The sequence below is a fragment of the Micropterus dolomieu genome, linkage group LG04, assembly GCF_021292245.1.
Source record: "Micropterus dolomieu isolate WLL.071019.BEF.003 ecotype Adirondacks linkage group LG04, ASM2129224v1, whole genome shotgun sequence".
Taxonomy (NCBI): domain Eukaryota; kingdom Metazoa; phylum Chordata; class Actinopteri; order Centrarchiformes; family Centrarchidae; genus Micropterus; species Micropterus dolomieu.
In genome coordinates, this window is record NC_060153.1 from 8,336,570 (window position 1) to 8,357,489 (window position 20,920).

The following is a 20,920-nucleotide window of genomic DNA, read 5'->3' on the forward strand; positions in this document are numbered from 1 at the left end:
TTTCATACAGGAGACAGTTTGAAAATAAATTAGCCTACCTCTGGAACTTCCTTAACTTGTGTGGGCTATTCTATACATTTTTTTTTGCATGTTGTGGTTTATGTTCAAATTGATTTTAAAGGTCTGCTCTGCTCCACCATGACATTATAATGTAACCCAGATCAAACAGTTATGCTTCACTGTGATGAATGGTGCAACGTTACCAAGTTTCAGAGTCTGGTAATAGATTTTCCTACTGAAATGAATAAAAATGAATGTTACAGGTGTGAAAATAGACTCTCCATTTCAAACATTCGTGTCTTTTTGGGTGATAAATAAAGGGTTAAACAGCTTGGTGGGATCCCAGTTGAGTGTGTGGCTGGACACCTGTCCCTGGTGTCATGAGCTGATGTTAGTCAGCCTGCACAGTCTCTCTGCTCTGTCAGTCTGCAGCAGCAGGGCTCTTCAAGGCTGCAGCAGGACTCCCTTCTGCAGCAGGACCCCCTTCTCGCAACCTTCTCACAGTCTCCCAGCTCGGTAAGTCACTGCAAAACTTTTCATTACTTAGCAACAAGATAATTTTTTTAGAGGATTTCAGCAACACCTGACTTGTTTTTTATACTTGGTTTGTCTTATTTGAGGATGGAACAAGAAGAAAAAAATCCTTAAAATGAATTAAGGGACTTAGTTAGCCTTTCCACTTTACATTTAGCTATATCTTTTAAGCTCCTTTAGTGCTATAAATGCACAATGATAAGATGTATATATATATATATATATATATATATATAATATATGAATAAAAGAAGCTGTGTGAGAATCATTGCTGTAGCCAAGATTTAAAAATACTGAAGTCATGTGTCCTGTGTGTGTGTTTCATGGAAAAGGTTACTTTTTGTCAGGTTTGGTTAGAAAAATTACAAACTAGACTCACAGTTACAGTACACCATTTCTTCAAAAGTTCCTAAATCTTCTTGTCAGTGTAAAAGTTACTGAAAAAAACTGTGCTTTAAGGAAAGAAAGAAACCATCTTAAAGCAACGTCCAAATACATACTGTGTATTATATAAACATTATGTAAGAGTACATATGCTAAATAATGTTAAAATCTAACATACTGGAACTGAGGCCCTACATTTTAAAAATTACTGCCAAAGCTGAAAGTTGCCCTTAGCAACAGGTTGCTGAAACACCAAATATTCATCACAAAGTTGAAAGTCTGAGATGCAGCATACGCCCTAGTGACAATGATGTAGGTTGCATGGAGACTAATACCAAAATACCAGTCCACAGCATTGTGCTAATGAATTAGAGCCATGTCTTCTGAGTATTTTATATTCTAAATAATGAAGTAGGTAAAATGTCTAAGAATTGAGAATTTTTCAGTTTATTTATTGTAGTTATTTATTTATGTATGTATGTATGAAGTCTATTTAAATCTACAACTTCAAACCATAGGTTTCCTCACAGAACATTAAGGTTAAAATAGCTCAGTTTGTCCACTTTTATCTTGTTTTGTAATCGCACGTTTGACGTTTTGAACGTCGGTATATGTCTGTTTTTTGCGATGATGGGGAGCTCTTTCTTTACTGGTCTGTCCTTTATTAGAGTTTATTGTGCATTAATCGATAAATTCCTGGAGCATAAATATGACATTTTCTCAAATAAAGTTAATAGATGGTATTTTTCTGATGTTATTGACAACATTTGGTTGTATTATTTCAGTAAGATAAACTGCAGTCTATTTCATCTGGATATCTGTTTAAAGCATCTTTAAGTATTGTACAGGCGTACGTTTAAGAGACTGAAACACAGCTGATCCAATTTAATTCAAAAATCCTTTATTAATCCCACAATAGGAAAATTCCCTGCAGCAGCAGGGCAAAGTGCAAAATTACAAAATACACTCTAAAGATAAACAAAAGAATGAAAAAATAACAATCGAGATAATAAACAGCACCCCGTGACCCTGTGTGCAGGATAAGCGGTTGATGGATGGATGGATGGATGGATGGATGGATGGATAATAAATAGTAAATAGCTGGATATACCATATTGCACGGATTATCAGTCCTGGTGTGTGTGTGTGTTTTGTCCATGTAGTCTACTGGAAATAGGACTGATAGAGTAGAGAGTCTGACAGCAGCAAGAAGGAAAGATTCAATGTGCATTATTAATTTTGAGATACTTTTTTTTTTTTAATAATTTATTATTACCATAATGAACATTGATAAATGTCTTTAGTACACACATACAGTATGTGACATTAAATTTTAGTGGTCTTTGTTTCAGTGCAGGAAACCCTGACATCCGTTCTTTATGGATGTCTGAATTGTTTGGCATCACACTAGTGTATGTAACAAATCAGTAAAAGATTGATTTCTCTCTGAGCACTCTCATTTGACATTGTGTGCACTGCAGAGGATGATGGAGAAAGCCGGTCACATCAACATTGCAATGATAGAAGATATTGGCACCAACGGGACGGCCAGGTCAAAGGTCGTCACGGCCGTGGACCAGAACAACCAGCTGTGTGGCTCCACCGTGAGCTTCCACAACATCCAGTACAAAGTGCAGCTGAAGAGCGGCTTCAAGAGGAAAACCAGTCCAAAGGAAATACTGGTCGACCTCAAGTCAGTTAGAAAAATTGGACACTTTCTATACCTGTTTGTCTGTCTTTCTCTTTGTCATCTGTCTATTTACTTATTGCTCACATACTAAAATGCTGTTACAAAATTAGAAATAACTTGTTTTACATATATCACCATTGTGTTTTGAACATATGTCAGTTGTAGTTTGCTTACTCATTAAGGGATAAGTAGAATATCTATTAAATTCAATAATTAAGTTGATGTATTTCAGATTGTTGCCTTACTTAACCGAACATACACTCGACACTGCTTCAGATTAATTACAAGCTTTTTTGTAGAAAATTAGACAAAAAAATTATAAATCTGGTGATATTTGGTTTGTCGACAACCAAACAGGATTTTTGGCTCAATATAAAGTTGCATTGCCATAATTCTTTCAGGTTCCTTAATTTGGGAGACCATGTTACAGTAAAAGTGCAGTGGGTCTTCATGTAAATCATGTAAAGGCTCATTGTGTCCTGATTAAAAGCAGGACAATACGAATAGACTCTTACCATTGTTTTCTTTCTGATAGTATTAAATACAGATGACATTTCCCATGGTAGAATTAATAATTTCACACAAGTTGTTGGGCCTTTTCCTACCTCAGAGTTAATTATATGATATTAAGCATGGTTTCTTGCATATAATCTCTCTGATGCACTAAAGAGCAGTCTGCCAGGGAAACGAATTAAACACAATCACGTGATCCATCGCCAGGCTTTTATCACTGACTCTTTCTGGTGCTTTGTCTAACTGTTCTGTTTGCAGTCAAAGGATGTGGGTTAAAAAAAACCATCTACACCGCAGTATAGAGTTTGTGTGTGTGTGTGTGTGTGTGTGTGTGCGCAGCTTTCAAGAAATGTTTATATCTGTAACAACCTACTTCCCTGAGCATTATTTTAGTCAGCATAAGGGCAGAAAATGTATTTAGATAAAGTGATTCAAGAGCTTCTAAATTTCATCACGTGTCCAAGAATCACATTAATCCACTTTGTGTCACACTCCTCACATTTGTATTGTAAAGCTGATACAGTGAAGTGAAAAATCTTAGATTATACACCTTAGGAATGAATGCAGACCATTTAAACATGTCCCCATCTGTGCCTTTAAATGAATTTAATCATGTTAAATTGGTTACAGAGAGTTGTGTGCTATTATCTTGCAGTGGGATCATGAGACCTGGCCTCAACGCTATTCTTGGACCTACTGGAAGTGGAAAATCTACGTCAGTTTCACACTGATCTCGAAGAAAAAAATATCTTCAAAATAGCCACCTGCATTAGTTTTAGATATATTTAAGTATTGTTTGGTTATTTTTCTCAAAGATTCTTGGATATCCTGGCTGCAAGGAAGGATCCTTCAGGTCTCTCAGGAGAAGTCCTCATTGACAGAGCACCACAGCCTCCAAATTTCAAGTGCCTCTCTGGCTATGTGGTTCAGGTGCATTTGAATGTTTTTTTGGTCCCTCGGAGGGCAGTGGAAACAAGCTGTGAACTGACTCATCATGATCATTTAAGTTGAAGTAATGTAGTATATATTATATTATAATATAATATGAATAACCTATTAGCAAACAGTTGCTTAATTACACACCCAGCAGACATGGAGCAACATTAGCTTTCATTTCGAGTTATTTTTGTGTCCACCTTAAAAAAGGAAGTCCGATTTTCACTCTCTTGTTTGGTTTCTACCAACTCCCAGGAGAAATATTTGGCTCTTCAGCTTCAGCTTCAGTGTTTCAATTCTCTACCGTGTTCACCAGCTAGTTGTTAACTGTGTCTCCCTGCAGTTTGGTGCTAAGCAGGTTGTGTACAGTGAGGTTTTAGAGCTTTTCACTGAAACATGCTGTGGCTGGAAAGAACGTTGATGAGAGCAGTGAAAATAAATATAAACAGGAAATTTGTGGCCAGTAAAGCCAAATTAATGAGCTGAAAGATGCTAAAAAAAAATCTGTAAAGCTGATGAGAACTGCAGAGTTGGGTGATTGATCCCTTGTTATTGTAAAAATATTGATTATAGCAACTTTACAGAGTTTGCTAGTTACTAAATTCTATTACATTAACCATTCTCTGCCTTCCAAAAAACACAGCCTAGTAGAATGAGAAAACTACAAAACAAATGATCTACCCGTCTCTGATCTTTGACCTCAAACTCTTGTCTACCTTCCTAGGACGACGTGGTCATGGGCACCCTGACTGTGAGGGAGAATCTGCGTTTTTCTGCAGCTCTGCGGCTGCCTAGCTGTGTGCCTCAGAGAGAGAAGGAGGTTCGAGTCAATCACCTCATTAAAGAACTGGGTCTCACCAAGGTGGCGGACTCCAAGGTAAAAATACACACAACATAAGACATGACATAATAACTTATCTAACCTAAGGGTTGGCCTCAAGCTTCAAGACATCAGGTGAGAGCCAGGGCAGATTGATTGATCCCTGTTGATCTTATGTGGGTGTCCTCAGGTGGGCACGCAGATGACCCGGGGAATCTCTGGAGGAGAGAGGAAGAGGACAAACATCGGTATGGAGCTGATCATTGATCCCCCAGTTCTTTTTCTGGATGAACCGACCACAGGACTGGACGCTAGCACTGCTAACTCTGTCCTGCTGTTGCTAAAAAGGTAATAAAGATTCTTCTCTGCCAGTCCTCTGATGGATTATATTCAGAGTTGAGTCTTCAGCTTTGTCACTGCCCCAAAGCTGAACCTGTACCCAATACTCTAGTTACTAAAAAGTAATGTAACACTAAAACAGTCTATTAGTATATGTGAACGTCACTTTATTACAGCATTAGCTGCATTTGTTCTCAGTCTACAGTGCTCATTGCAAAAACAGTTATTTGCCTTCTTACAGAGCAAAGGATTCTGGTTTCTGAGCAAAGGGTTGTTTAGAGCAAACTTTAGGCCTATTCTCTTTGACAGTTTTGATTAACCTTGATTTAGCACCTTTGGCAATGAAAATAGCTTTATTTCATTTAGCATAATTTATTATTTATTAAATAATGCAGCACTTGATATTTAATGCAATTGCATTAAAATACACATTAGTCTATTATTGGTGTATTGATCAAACAAAGTAACATGGAAGACATGGAACTGTTTAATAATATATATTTTAAGTATGCCACACTGTGATATATTGTTAATAATTACCACCAAACTTATGTGCCACAGGATTTATTATACACTTTATTATAAGGAAATAGTCTTTAATGTTAAACCACATTGGCGTTCAAGTTCAAATTTATTTATATAGCACATCTAAAAACAACCCTAGTTGACCAAGGGCTTTCCAAATTCAGGATACACAACAAATATACACGACAAAGACAGTGGAAAATGTCAACAATGTCCAAACTCAACTTGGTTTGAAGGCCAATGAATAGCGGTGGGTCTTTAGCGAGGACCTGAGAATATCAGCAGTCTGAGTTCTTGTTTGAACAGGTAAAATATTCTAAAGATTATGATCAGCCAGTGAAAAAGCTCAGTCCCCTATATTTTTTTACCTGGATCTGGGGACATCGTGGAGCACCTGATTGGATGACCTCAGTGCTTTGACAGGAGTGTGAACATGTAAAAGTGCCAGCCCATTTAAAATCTTGAAAACAAGCAATAAAACCTCATAATCAAATCAGACAGGAAGCCAGTGGAGCAAGGCTAAAACTGGAGTAATGTGCTCACGCTTTTTAGTTCCAGTTAGAAGTCGAGCTGCTGCATTCTGGACAAACTGCAACCGATGAAGAGATGACTGATCCACTCCAACATATAAAGAATTACAGTGGTCTAGCCGAGACGTTATAAATGCATGGCTTACTCTTTCAAAATCTTTGCTCGGCAGGTAGGGCTCGACTTCAGCCAAAACAGTCTCAGCTGGAAAAAAACTGGCTTTTACAACACAACTAATCTGTTTTTCAAATTTAAAAGCACTGTCAAAGATCACACCCAGATACTTGGTAAATGAATGACTATGCGATCCTAAAGTACCAATAGCATCTACACAAGCAGGACAACCAAACACAACAACCTCAGTCTTACTTTCATTAAGACAGAGAAACTTCTGATCCAGCCATATTTAAGATCTCTTAGGCAGTAAGGCAAGGCCTGAATTGAGGCTTTGTCATTGGATTTTACTGGCAAATAGATTTGTATACCATCCAGAAAGCAATGAAAGGAAATATTGTGTTTTTTGAAAATGGACCCCAATAGCAGCATGTCTACTGAAAAAAGCAATTTTGCAATCAAAAGGAAGCTTTTATTGTATTTGCTACACATTTTTACTTTTTTTACTCTTTTCAGAATGGCCAGTCATGGAAGAACCATAATTATGTCCATCCACCAACCACGATACTCCATCTACAGACTATTTGACACTCTGACTCTGCTGGTTAGTGGTAAAATGGTGTACCATGGACCAGCGCCAAACGCATTGGACTACTTCGCCAACATTGGTGACTATGACGAAACTTATTATCAACACAAGACACCATCTACCATCTTAAATAAATGTAGATGGTTGTGCAGCTTTATTCTATACGTCTGATGAAAAATCTGACAATAGAAAAAGCAACGTCTCGATAACGTGTTGAGATTAAACATGTGTTCCAGGTTATCCCTGTGAGCCCCACAACAACCCAGCTGACTTCTTTCTGGATGTTATCAATGGAGACTCCACCGCTACAACCATGACCAAAGTGCACGGGTCTGAAGGTGACAGCGTTCTATATCGCTCCATGAATACTATAAGATGATATCTTTTATTTGTACAAATTAAAATAAAAGTTAAAATATAGTGCCTTTAACCCCTCATCCTAACTTCATCCTTGTCTAATGTCCTTGAACTTAACATTTCTAAGGATATTATTAAAAATAAGTTGTTGTTGTTGTGCTCTAATTTTACTTGTTGCAAAAATAATCAGTGCTTTTACTTTTGTGTTTATTGACTTAGGACAGACTTTATTTACTAATTCAGTATTTTAAGCCTCTTCATAATATTTGATCATTGTTTTAATATCAAGTCAAGACAAGTTTATTTGTATAGCGCCTTTCAAGATGGTAATTAAAAGTGCTTTACATAAGACTTAAAATGCATTAAGACAAGATATAATGGAAATGCAAGGCAATATTAAAAGAGATAAGTTACATTTTAAAAGAGAAAACTGAATAATATTGATTAAACTGAACAGTAAAAAATTCAGTTCAAAGCACCAATTGATTTCTATTGTTGTAGAGTATTTCCAATAGTTAAATCTGTCATTTTCCTCGTGGGTGCTCGGCCAGATTTGGACTTTGAGGAGCACAGCAGCTCCAGGCAGAGCATCGAGGAGCGCCTGGTGGAGGAGTACAGGAACAGCAGCTACTCCAGCGACACAAGTGCTGAGCTGGACCGCATCATCCAGGATAAGAAGTGTATCTCATTTTCAAAATCCCGCACCATCACCTACAACAGCTCCTTCTTCCACCAGCTACGTTGGGTGCTAAAGAGAACCTTCCAGAACCTCATGCTGAACCCACAAACATCTGTGGCCCAGGTAACACATCCCCATTACTCACTAAAATACAAAACTTATCATGAACTCAAAGCCATCTGTTGTTGTAAATACAATGGTTGACTGGACATATTACAAACAAATAACATAGAACAAGTAGAGTGCCTCCTTAAGTAATTGAGTCTTCACTTTTCCTACTTGTTGAATTGTTGTACATTAATTAAAGCTTGCCGTTTCCAGTGTTTGTCGCCACAGATTACAGAGCGGTTTTTAAATCTTTTGGATCATGACATTTTAGAAAGAAAAATGAAAAGAGATTTCAGACACTCTCTTATAAGTTACATAAACACTACTTGTTTGTGTATTGGGTAATTAATTTTAAAGTAAAAATCTATTTTACATATTCTGAATTTGGACGTTTTTTAAAAATGTATTCTGGTGGCAGGAGCTGGAAGTGTTTAAACAATGGCATCCTCGTTACGATTTTAACAATTCCTACATGTTTGGCAGTGCTCTAAAAAGCAAAAACTTTGCACAGCACAGGATTCTTTAACAGCTTTTTGCCCTCGTGTCTCTAGTCAAGCCGGGAATTCAAACAGTCAAGTCTCAAGTAAGTCAAGCATGTCCTCATTTTCACAACTTTAATGCAGCTCATGTCTACGGTTCTGACAGAGGTTGAATCCACTATCATCTTAACTTTGTTCAAACACTCCGAAGTGCGGTAAAATAAGTGCTGTTGTTGTCATGAACAGGATGCATAGACAGCACTTTGGAGGTCAAGACTTAATGCTCTCATTAGTCAACCCATGGCGGCAAAATGCTGTCAGAAGTCTCCTCACTTTAAGAAGTATTAACAGCTAATTGGCCCTAAATAAGTCAAAATAATCCTACAAGAGAGGCTCTAGGTGGCATGGGCGCAATAATCGGCTTTGGTGACTGTTGTGACGCCTCTCTTGCCTCTTTGGGCTGGGATCTGAAGTGATATCATATCTGGCCAAAGCCCCTTGGCCCTGGTCCGGGACTCATCACATGATGGCATCATGACCTCTCACTCCACTTCCCCCCGGCTTTCACATGAGGGGCTGTGGGGAATGAGGTGAAAGAAGCTCAACCGTATTAGCTTATCCCTTCACCCTGGGAACCGCTTAGACCTGTCATAATCTGTAAATTGTTAGGATTAAAAGTTGTGTCACTTTCACTTTTCTCAGTCTTTTCTGTTATCATTACCTCACCCGCAAGTCCTTTTTGTTCGCTCAGATAGGCCGGTCTGGAGGAGGACCAGGGCATCCACTTGACTCCTGATCCCCACAAACACTGGCTTTTTTTTGTCAAGAAGGACACTGCTTGAGTTTAATTTCCATTCTTCAAAAATAATTCATGAAAGTCTACAATTATAACACTGATATTGAATTACTGATCGCTCAGAGTTAAACCTTCTTACGCCATAAAGAAAAAAACATAAGAAGAAAAGTGTCTAAACCTAACCAAACTGTGACCGTTTCAGAAAGCCTTTGGTTAAGTTCAGGATAAGATCACGGTTTTTGTCAAAACAACAAGTCAGTATTAACTCTTAGGGTCACACAGGAACCAAACCCCAATCTCCCAGGTGAAAGTCGTCCACCAAACTTGCTCCCTTCATGGACTCTTTATACTATGTCACCTAACTCTCTAAAGCCTTTTTTGGTCAGAAAGTTTTAAGAAAGCATTTCTAGTTGCAAATTAATTTATCCAGATCACTACAACAACTGAACGGTATTTTTCTTAATAACACGATCAAGTTATTCCTCTGACTCAAGTTAACCTCATCTATGTTGATCTTGTATGTGACAGCTGGCGCAAGTGGTGCTGCTTCATGCGGTGTTGGAATAATCAAAAAAATTTGTTTCCGATAAGAAAGCAGTATTTCAGTGGAAACTGCTATCAATGTGTTGTTTAAACGCTCTGAGCAATTACATACAACATATCTTCTTTGTCTTCACACATTATGACTTAAAAGCTCATGAATCCAACTAATTATATATGATGAAAACATGTTAATGCAAGCCCACCCAGAAGCCATAGAGATTACATTGCAGTGCCTGCAATTTGAATAAAAAAATAGTCCTAACATGCAAGTCAAGTCAGAGCAATCTGGACGATTTTTAACCAGACCAAAATTTGCCCGAAACATTCTGTACTCCACCGAGTGCTGCCTCTGATTAGACTATGATATTCAGAGGCAGGACAAACTATCTTGAAATGTGTATAATATAATATAAAAGTATTTTTAATTGCATAGTAATGACACAAAAGTAAATCCATAATCATGCAACACTTAAAAAAGAACATTCAAACAGGATGCAATCCAAAAACTCACTCCTTTGTTTCATATTCATCTTGCAAATGTTCTTTACAAAGTTTTCTATGATGACTTTAACGAAGGCCTCAGGCTGAAACAATACATTTGTTCTACATTGTTAAAGTTCTGACCCTGTATGGGCTAATACATGCTGCTTTTACAAATAGGACTTTCTACTGTCTCTAAATGTTTTTTTCTGTGCAGCTCGGAGTCAACATTTTCCTCGCCCTCATCGTAGGAGCGATTTTCTTCGGGGTCAAAGATGATCGGAGTGGAATCCAGAACAGGTGAGAGAACTGTATTTAAAAGCAGCTAGCAGGGGACCCATGCTAATATATTTACCGTACACCAAGGGCTGTAGTGACCATTGATGAGAACAAGGTCATGTCCTTATTTTTTCTGGGAATTTGTGTTTTTTAGCAACCACTGTAATCTTTCTACAATGAAAAACTAACATTGTAGAAATTTTATAGGCTGATTCTGGCATTTTTTACTAAAAGATTGCTACTTATTTGCTTAAATTTGACTTTTGTCACGTAAAAGAATAAATAATGGATGGATTATTTACCTACTAGACATGTATTACTGGTAGTCTGGAAAAGGCTTTGAAACAGCACGCAGGCCTCTGATATTAAAATAGAACAAATAAATGTTTTTTTTATTTTTTACCTCCCTGTTTATACATAATACATTATATAATAACTAACCGCAAAAAACAAATGGAGTCCCTCTAACTCCCAGGTAGCAAAAACAATAGTAAATACCCACTGGTCCACGAAAATTGTATTTATTTCATTTTTTTTCACTGCAACTGGGTTCTGGGTCTTTGTAGCTTCAACAGCATGTTTATTATTTAAAGTTATTGCATAATTTTGTAATATGTCTTAATGTTCACACAGAAATAAGATGTGCATTATTTGTGTTAATCTAGATTATAGGGCTACGTAGTACGGGCATATTGATTTTTGCAACATGATTCTTAATGATTGTTAGTCACTGCTTTTAATGAAGAAGCGTGAAAAGTAGAGCAATTCCTACATTGCTAATCCTCTTACCATATTTTATCGGGTACAACCTGGTACTCATGGTTGAGTAGAATATAAGGACCTAATGTCATTATAATCCTGGTCAGTGCATTAGCAGTATGGCAAACACCAATGTACGTGGCTTAAAAAAGTTATTCACCCCTCCCTCCTTTTGACTGGGTTTGGGGCCCTTCTGGAGTCAGTCACCTTTTAGGCTTTCTGTATGTGGACCATACCGCATATTCACACACACACCACTATAATTTGTGTGGTGTTAAATGCCCTTCTTTTGTTTGTTTGGGTTGAAATTAGGGCGTTACAGTAGCAAAAATACAACACAAGTTATTGATTCACTTCATTTCTTTTCTTTTGTTTCCTTTGTCATTTTCTCTGTCTTACTGCAGAGGACTGGTTCTCATTTTAACATGTGATGTGTGTGTGTGCTCTCTCTCATGTACAGCTACAGTGTATGTGGAATATGAGATTCATACATTTCTATAAAAGAGTTAATGATCAGATTTTGTTTCTTCTTGCAGGATGGGTGGCCTCTTTTTTATCACTACCAACCAGTGTTTCAGCACGGTGTCTGCAGCTGAGCTCTTCATCATTGAGAGGAAACTGTTTGTGTATGTAACATGTTGCACAGAACAAGCTAGAGGATATAACTATGACATCTGAAATGGATAACTCAACATAAATTAGGAACAAGTGGGTAGAGCTTGATTTCCTCTTGGGTTTTCTTGTGACAGGCATGAGTACATCAGTGGCTACTACAGACTGTCTGTCTACTTCCTCTCCAAGATCCTGTCTGACATCACAATGCGCACCATCACCTCAGTCATCTTCAGCTGTATTGTCTACTTTATGATAGGTAAGACTAATGAATCCATAAACAAATTCATATGTGGAAGGTTTCAACCCATGAACACTTGATCAAATACTAAATTTAAGATTGCAGATTGCTCATTATTTTGTCTGTGTCCACTCCAGTGTGTGGAAGAAGTATACAGATCCTTTACTTAAGAATATATTATATTAGCAATAGCACAGCGTAGAAATACTCGTGTAAAAGTAAAAGTTAATCACTACACATAAATATTTAATATATTTAAAGAACCAAAAGTTAAAGTACTCATCCTGCAGAATGCCCCATTTCAGAATAATATATATTATTGGATTATAATCATTGATCCATTAATATATATACTCACATATATATATACTGTATATTAATGTTACAGCTGGTAAAGGTGGGGCTCATTCTACATTATAAACTGTGATGTAGCATAGTGATTTATTGTGATGATTTTATTGGTTAATAATATTGTGTTTTATTAATCTGAATCTGCAAAGTAGTATAAAAAAGTTCAATATTTCCCTTTGAAATGTAGTGGAGTAGAAGGATAAAGATGCAAATAAAGTACTCAGTACATGAGTACATGTACTTAGTTACTTACTTTGCACGACTGGTCCTCTCAGGGCTCAAATCCACAGCAGCAGCCTTTTTCATCTTCACACTGACAGTGACTATGGTGGCCTACACCGCCACAGCCCTGACCATGGCCATCTCCGCTGACCAGAGCGTCGTGGCTCTCGCCAACATTTTCATGACCATCACCTTTGTCTTCATGATGGTGAGAGGCGCAGTGACACAGAAACACACAGAGATGATTGATTGATTGATTGAGCTTCTTTATTGATTGTAAATATAAAAGTGGCGCCTCCAACGAGAGGTGCCCCAGCTATAGATACCATCAAAAGGATGAAAACACAAGCCAGACGGCTTATTTCCATTTTGGTCCTTTTTTGGAAGGCAAATGGGTAGGAGCATCATGAAAAGGCAACCAGTTAGTTATTAGCAGCTTCCAAGTAATAATAATAATAATAATAATCTTTATTTGTAGAGCACTTTTCAAAAACAAGTTACAAAGTGCTTTAACAAGTGTAAAGACAATAATATCCAAAAAACAATAATACAGAAAAAAAGGCAAACACCTTCTGTTTGTGTTGTGTTGGAAGATTTTCTCAGGTCTCTTGGTAAACCTACCCAGCATCATGGACTGGCTGGCTTGGCTGAAGTACTTCAGCATTCCACGCTACGGCCTCGCAGTAAGTCAAGATTAAAGAAATAATTTCAGTTAAAGTCATAATAAGAACTTTATATTTATAGTTCTTAAGAAAGGTACTTGCACACTGAATTGATGCTACCAAAATTTATTTATTTAATACTGCTTTGACATTTCTATATTATGACTTAATTAGGTATACTCAGCATTCTAAAATACTTAATACTGCCTAATGCTTAAATACAGCAGTGTAATCCCTCTCATGTAGGACACTACCATAGACTGTATATAAGAAGTGGACATAGTCATCGTGACGTCACCCATTGGTTTGTGGACTGCCGTATTTAAGTTTGGCCGATAGGGCGCCGCCAGGGCTGACAATTTTGTCTAGCGAATAACAGTCTTAAAGCTAAATGTACTCACCAGAGAAAGTGAACAGCCAAATCTTAATAAGCTTTTTCAACGGCGCTGGTTAAATTTACACAGTGCCGTAGGTACGCGTCACTCTAGCCTGACTGACAGGTCATCTTGGTAACGACTTGTCAATCACAGATAATCCCGCCCTGTAGCATACTCTGCTTTAAGGCCTTTTCACACGGGAAGCGATTTACGTGCCTCGTAATTCATTGTCAATGAGAGGCGAGCGTGTAGGAAGGGAGGCGCGGGCATTGCAACAGGCGTAGCGCAGGTGGAGTGTCGCTTCCCATGTGAAAAGACCTTTATGGTCTATTTTCCTCTAAATGGGACCATAGTTTACTAAATGAACATCATGTGGTATTGAAGAAGACAAGAAACTAGCGATTGAGACCATAAACTCATTAGGAAAGTGTTTACTGAGGTAATAAATCAGGCGAGAAATCGGGTAATTTTACCATTGTTTGTAATGCACCGGACATCTTTTTGCAACCAGAAGAGTCGCCCCCTGCTGGCCGTTCAATAGAATGACTTCCGCATTGGATTCACGTCTCAGACCAGAAGCTTTCCGCTTGGGCACTTCACACTACAAACACACGTGTTGTTGGTTGTATGGTCAAAATGTTGTCATCGCATGTTTCTAAGACAATTTTGGCTCTTATAAGACTGTGAACACCTTCCTTACAGAGTTAATTTGCAGACCATATTCTTCCATTAATCACCACAGATAAGCAAGGTTCTAATGTACTATATTTCCTTTGACCTGCTCCGTATTCATTGACTATACTGTCAAACGTTATGTTCAGGCCTTGAAGATCAATGAGTTTGTGGGTTTGAAGTTCTGTGAGGAGGCTGTGATCCGAAACACCAACATGTCGGCTACAGTGACCAACTGCTATGTGAGCATAGTTGGGCAGACGTGAGTAGACTGTATTTGCTCTGGCTGTGTCACACTGGTTTGTACCACCTCTGTGGTCTGCTTCAAAGCAAATTATCTCATTTCTAGTCTAGTTAGTCCACCAGGCTTCATGTTAAAAGTTGACATCTTTAAGCATAATTCCAGTTGACTTTACAAACATTTAGGAACTACAAAACAAATCATCTTAAATATTGATATTTAATTTGTAAGTGACCAGTTGGGACTTGTGTTGTTGCAGATGTACAGGAGAACAGTATCTGGACTACCTGGGAATAGAATACACTACCTGGGGACTATGGGAGAATCACGTGGCTTTGACCATTATGACGTTCATATTCCTCATCATCGCCTACCTGAAACTCCGCTACATCAAGAAATTCACTTAAGTGTTTTATTCTACTATCTTAAGTTTGGTCTACAAGGAACCAAGACAGTAGATATTCACAAAAACATTAACAAGTAAAGGGATAGTATGGCATATTGGGAAAACATTTATTGGCTTTTCTTTGGATAGTTAGATGAGAACCCTGAAACCACTCTCATGTCTGTGCTACTGTATTTATGGCACTACTGTAGAGCCAGGAGGCAGTTAGCGTAGCTTTGCATACAACTAGCTAAAGCAAAACTAGATTTACCAGCTCTTAAGCTCACTAGTACCTTTGTTAAATCCTTAAACAAACAACAATTTATCCATCAGCCTGGCTGTTATTTAAAAAGAAACAGCTACAGCAGGTACCTCCTTGTAAAACCGTAAAGTGTTGTGTACAGATTTGACGAGACATTTTAAGTAGTGAGCTAAAGGGTGTATTTTTGAACTTTGAATAGAGCCAGGCTAGCTGTTCCCCCTTGCTTCCAGTGGTTATGCTAAGCTAAGCTAGCTTTAATTGCTTCCTGTCTCAAGCTCTAGATTAAAACTTGCATTTATTGTTTTTTTTTAGCACAGCTGTTTGGTGCTGAGCAGGCAGCTTATGGTTAGTTTGTAGAGCTTTTTCTCTGAAAACAGCTGCCAGCTGTGTCCAAAAATACGGTGAGCATCAACCAAAACCGTAAGGTTGTGTGACATAAAACCAAAACATTGAGTTTATGGTAATTTGATTTATTGTTAATATTAAAATATTCATTAGAGCAGCTTTAATGTAAAGATATGAGAGTATCAATCTTCTTATCTAAGTAAACCAGCAATTTTTTTCCCCCAAAATGTCAAACTATTTCTTTGAGTGTGCCTACAGTTTGCACTTACATGCATGGATAATCTGTAGGCCTACAGGTAAAACACATACCAGAATGTAAACATCAGTTTTATCTTTAGCGAAAACCAAAATCAATACTTTTCACGAAGTAACATCACAATGTACTTTGTTTTTTACATTGTTGGAGTGGTGTTAAAAACTATGGTTTTACAGTTGCCTACTTCTGTAAGTTAAGTAATCTTGATCATTCAGTTTTTGCACTATAATTGAATTAAATTGTTCTTGATTTGAACTCAGCACTGATTATTCTCAATTATAGATATTGTAGAATTATATTACATAGTTTGTGTTCACTTTTTTCATTGTTCTTTTGCATTTATCTTCTGATACAGCTTTATGATAACATTTATAAACATTTTCATGGAACCTTGGTCTTAGTGTTTTTTCATTGCAGTCTTCCATTTGATAATGTTTTGATGTTGACCTACATAATCATAATTCTCTTGAGATGAATATCAGTGTTTAAGTGCGTGTTTAATGATCACATTTAAAATAATAATAATAATAATAAACTTTATTTTATAGAGCGCCTTTAAAAGCAGCTTCTCAAAGCGCTGTACATAAAATCACAATCCACAGGAAAATACAACAAATAAAAGTTAATAAAAACAACAACATTAATAATAAATATAACTATAAAACAATTTGCAATTTGTTAATTGTGGTTTTAGGAACTCCGGCTAAAACGGCGTTACAGTAATCCAGCCGTGTGAAAACAAATTAATTAATCAGCTTTTCAGCGACAGATAAATTTAGCATTGGGCGTAGTCTGGCTATATTTCTGAGGTGGAAAAAGGATGCCTTCATAGTGCTCTGAACAAAAAAATCAAAGGTGAGGCTGGTGTCAAAAGTTACACCAAGGTTCCTCATCTTACTTTGGGTCTCTAGAACAGAGCCATCAACAAACAGGGACAGTAGAGCCGCTTTGCGAATTTGATGACGGGAACCTATAAGCATAACCTCAGTTTTCCCGCTGTTCAGGCAAATAAAGTTATTGCTCATCCATGCTTTTATCTCAGAAATACAACCAGAAAGATAACAAGCATCAATGTCTTCACCAGATTTAGAGTGAATGTAGATTTGGGTATCGTCAACATAAAAGTGATAATGGAGGCCAAGCGATTGCAGCAGATGCCCAAGTGGAGATAGATAAATATTGAAGAGTAGAGGGCCTAGAACTGATCCCTGAGGAACACCAGTGAGCACCGAGCAAGTGTCAGACCTAAAGCCACACATAGAAATAAAATGGGAACAGTCAGTAAAATAGGATTTAAACCACTTTAAAACTGTCCCGGACACACCAAAAACACTTTCTAGATGGGTAAGTAAGAGACCATGATCCACAGTATCGAAGGCGGCTCTAAGGTTAAGAAGAATAAGAAGTGAGGTAGCTCCAGAATCAGAGGCCATCAATAAGTCATTGGTAACTTTGACCAATGCCGTTTCAGTGCTGTGAAATTTACGAAAACCTGACTGAAGGGGTTCAAAGAGGTTACTGGTTGTAAGATGATTACAGAGTTGAGAGGCAACAACGTGCTCAAGTATGTTTACCAAAAAGGGAAGATTAGAGATGGGATGAAAGTTGTTAAAATCATCCACAGAAACATTCTCTTTCTTTGGTACAGGCGTAACAGCAGCAGTCTTTAGTACTGCTGGAATGACCCCAGTATCCAGTGATTCATTTATAATGCTGAGGATAGTAGGGCACCACACAGCGAAGCACGATTTAAATAGAATAGTAGGAATTGGATCCAGCAAGCAAGTGGTTGATTTCATGCTAGATACCTCCCTTGTGAGAGCCTCAGAATCAAGCAGTGAGAAATGAGTGAAATAAACACCAGTGAACCCAGATGAAGGAGTGAAGTGGCACAGTCAGGGTTAACAGAAATGTCTTTGCGAACATTGACAATCTTTGAATTAAAAAACTGTAGAAAAGAATCACAGAGCTGCTGAGAAACAGGCATGGTGGAAACAGGATTAACTTGAAGCAGTCTGTTTATGGTTTGGAACAAGTGTCTGGGATTATTTTTATTATTTACAATAGCCTGAGATAAGTAAGAGGATCTTTCAGTCTCCATTAGAGCACGATAACCCCCCTCACTCTTGGTAGTAGACACTCAGTCCAGTAAAGTGCCATTTGCGCTCCATTTTCCGACAAGCAGCCTTTCTAGAAAGCAGATTGTCATTGTACCATGGAGCGGAGCGGGCGAATATGACCTAAACGTGACCTTAGAGGAGCAAAAGTGTCAAGATTAGCAGCAAGAGTGGAGTTTAGCTGCGTAACTTTCTCCTCCAGTGATGATGGATGAAGATTGCTTAGGATGGAAACCACAGAATTGCAGAAAGCAGTCTGATCGATAGACTTCCACTTCCGGAAGGTTACTGTTCGGATGGTAGGCTCACTTGAATGATACAGTTCGAGTTTAAAAAAGACAGCTGAATGATCAGACAGTCCAATGTCAATAGATGAAAACTGCGATACAAATGAGCTGTTAGCAATCACAAGATCCAGCGAAGGACCCTTGTTATGGGTCGGGTCAGTTACAAACTGTGTGAAGCTAAAACAATCAATTAGCAACAGAGATTCCTTAGCCGCCACTGAGTCACTCCGGTCCACATGAATGTTGAAGTCTCCCACAATTAGAATTCAGGAGCGGAGTTACTCAAGACCAAGCACTCAATTGATGGAAACTGGGGAACAGTCACAGAGCTTGTGTTCAACTTCAGGTTGTAAACCACAATAATGCCTCCACCTCTGCCAGATAGCCTCGGGAGATCTAACACCCACTGGAGTGATCTGGTTAAACAGGAGCCCATCATTTTCTTTGCGCCAGGTTTCAGTTAAGAACAAGTCCAGCTTTTTATCTGTAAGAAAATCCGATAAAAGCAGCGCTTTGTTGTTCACAGACCGCGCATTGAATAAAGCGGCGTAAGCCTGGCTCTGAAGCGGAGACGACAGAGGTTTAATCTCCCTGCGGGGAACCGATATTAAATTACTGTCACGATCCTGTCCTGAGCGTGTCTGGGTTTCAGTCCTGTCTGTGTGTCTTGTTGCGGATTCTAGTTCTTTCTCTGCATCTTTTGGGTTTAGTCTGCTGGGTAGTCTGTGTTCTCATTTCTCTGTTATGATCCCTGTGTTATAGTTGGTTAGGTGTCATTTATGTTCTCTGCCAGTTTCAGTAATCTGATTTTGTTCATTCAGCTTTAGCCTTTATTATTCACCCACATCTTATTTAGTATCTGTCTTGCCTCGTATCTTAGTCCTGTACCTTAGTTTATGTGTTAAGTGTTCACTCCCGGTCTGTGTACTTCTGTGTTTTGCCTATGTCTATCTGAGTTCTGTTTTATCATTGCTTCAGTCTGTGTTCCTTGTTGTTCATGAATGGTGTTTTGCATCTGCGTCTCTCTGTTCCCCCCTGCTGTCTCTCTGCCTCGTTAACCCTGATCCCAGTCACCTGTGTTGCTCCCGCCCTGCTCGTTAGTCCTTGTGTATAAATGTCTGGTGTTTCTGTTCGTTCCCTGTCCGGTCATTGTTGCATGTATGCCCTGTTGTATGAAGTTGCTGCTCTTGGATGTTACCAGTTTCCTGTACCTGGGAGTTCTGTTTGTCATGCTTGGGATTAATAAACCCTGGAACTCAATCTCAGCTCACAGTGTCATGCGTTTGGGCTCTCCCCTGCTTTGCGCACCCAGCGATCCTGACAATTACTGTGAACAACACCAGTATGGAGCAGTTTGTTGGTCTTACGTCGACAGGTAGGGACATAGATGTTAGGAGAGGATGAGACAGCAAGACTATGGATATATCGCTTAGGACGTAGCAGTCCAGCATCTTGACAGAGATTTAGAGTCTAGGCAATAACAGTTCTGTTTTAAATTCAAAAGCTGGTGTGTAGTGTACCTTAGTGCCATGGTCGGTGAGTGCACACTCGCAAGGCCAGAGCGAATGAAACTCCATAGTGCACTGCGAGCACAAAGTCGTACAATCCACACAGACAGCCGAACCGAGGCGTTGATCCGGAGTTACACGCTGTAGGTTATTCCAGGTGGAGCACAGACCTACGATTCAAAATATATAAAATGATACCGCCACATCGCAATTGTTACAGCACTAAAGACAAGACTAAAGACTTAATTAATTAATTAATTAATATGGCTTAAAATAACAAGCGAAAACAAACCAAACGGTAACCGGAAAAGAATACTTGAAAATGCTTTATTTTACAGGTCTGTAGTTTTTTTTTTTTTTTTCAGAAATAACTAATTTGGTAGTATTACAGTGTTAATTAGTACACTTCAAATCAGTTTATTCAAATGAATAGTTACAATAATGAATTAATAACACATTTATTGACTTGGGTTTAAATAAAGCTTTTCTTTCAAGGACATTTCTCTGGAAATTAAACTCAACTAATCAAAAACTCAATATAGCTAAATACAACAACTGAAATAACGAACCTTTGTTTGTATGTTCTCTTTAATTAGAACCAGATACCATAGTTTTTTTTTAAGGATATTTTCAGAAAATATGTCATAAATAGGTTCTTGCATAATTGAGCCTTGTAGCTTAGTGCATAAAATAAATTTCGATTGCATTGTGGGAAAATACATCTTGTTGTCTCAGACACAAAATTAAAGTTTAAATTAAAGATTCTGTATTATTATCCACGATACCATGAATTAATTTCATGAGGCTTTATATCTACCTAAAACTAAGTAAAAGCAAGTAAGGACATGTGATCATAATTTATGGTTGTTTTCTTGTCACTTTAAATGAATTATAACCCAAACCAGAGACAGAATAACACATAAAACAAAC

General features: G+C 38.0%; 1 protein-coding gene across 1 annotated transcript; it reads left to right on the forward strand.

Moving 5' to 3' along the window:
* The first annotated feature begins 388 nt into the window (after window positions 1-388).
* Window positions 389-16,430, forward strand: LOC123969768 (broad substrate specificity ATP-binding cassette transporter ABCG2-like). Its single transcript, XM_046047422.1, has 16 exons — window positions 389-516; window positions 2,400-2,611; window positions 3,777-3,836; window positions 3,937-4,051; window positions 4,782-4,934; window positions 5,068-5,225; window positions 6,900-7,051; window positions 7,209-7,310; window positions 7,881-8,131; window positions 10,632-10,714; window positions 11,989-12,078; window positions 12,202-12,323; window positions 12,932-13,086; window positions 13,472-13,561; window positions 14,739-14,851; window positions 15,090-16,430. The coding sequence occupies exons 2-16, from the start codon at window positions 2,403-2,405 to the stop codon at window positions 15,235-15,237; spliced, it is 2,001 nt and encodes a 666-aa protein (XP_045903378.1). The 5' UTR covers window positions 389-516; window positions 2,400-2,402; the 3' UTR covers window positions 15,238-16,430.
* Window positions 16,431-20,920: the final 4,490 nt, after the last annotated feature.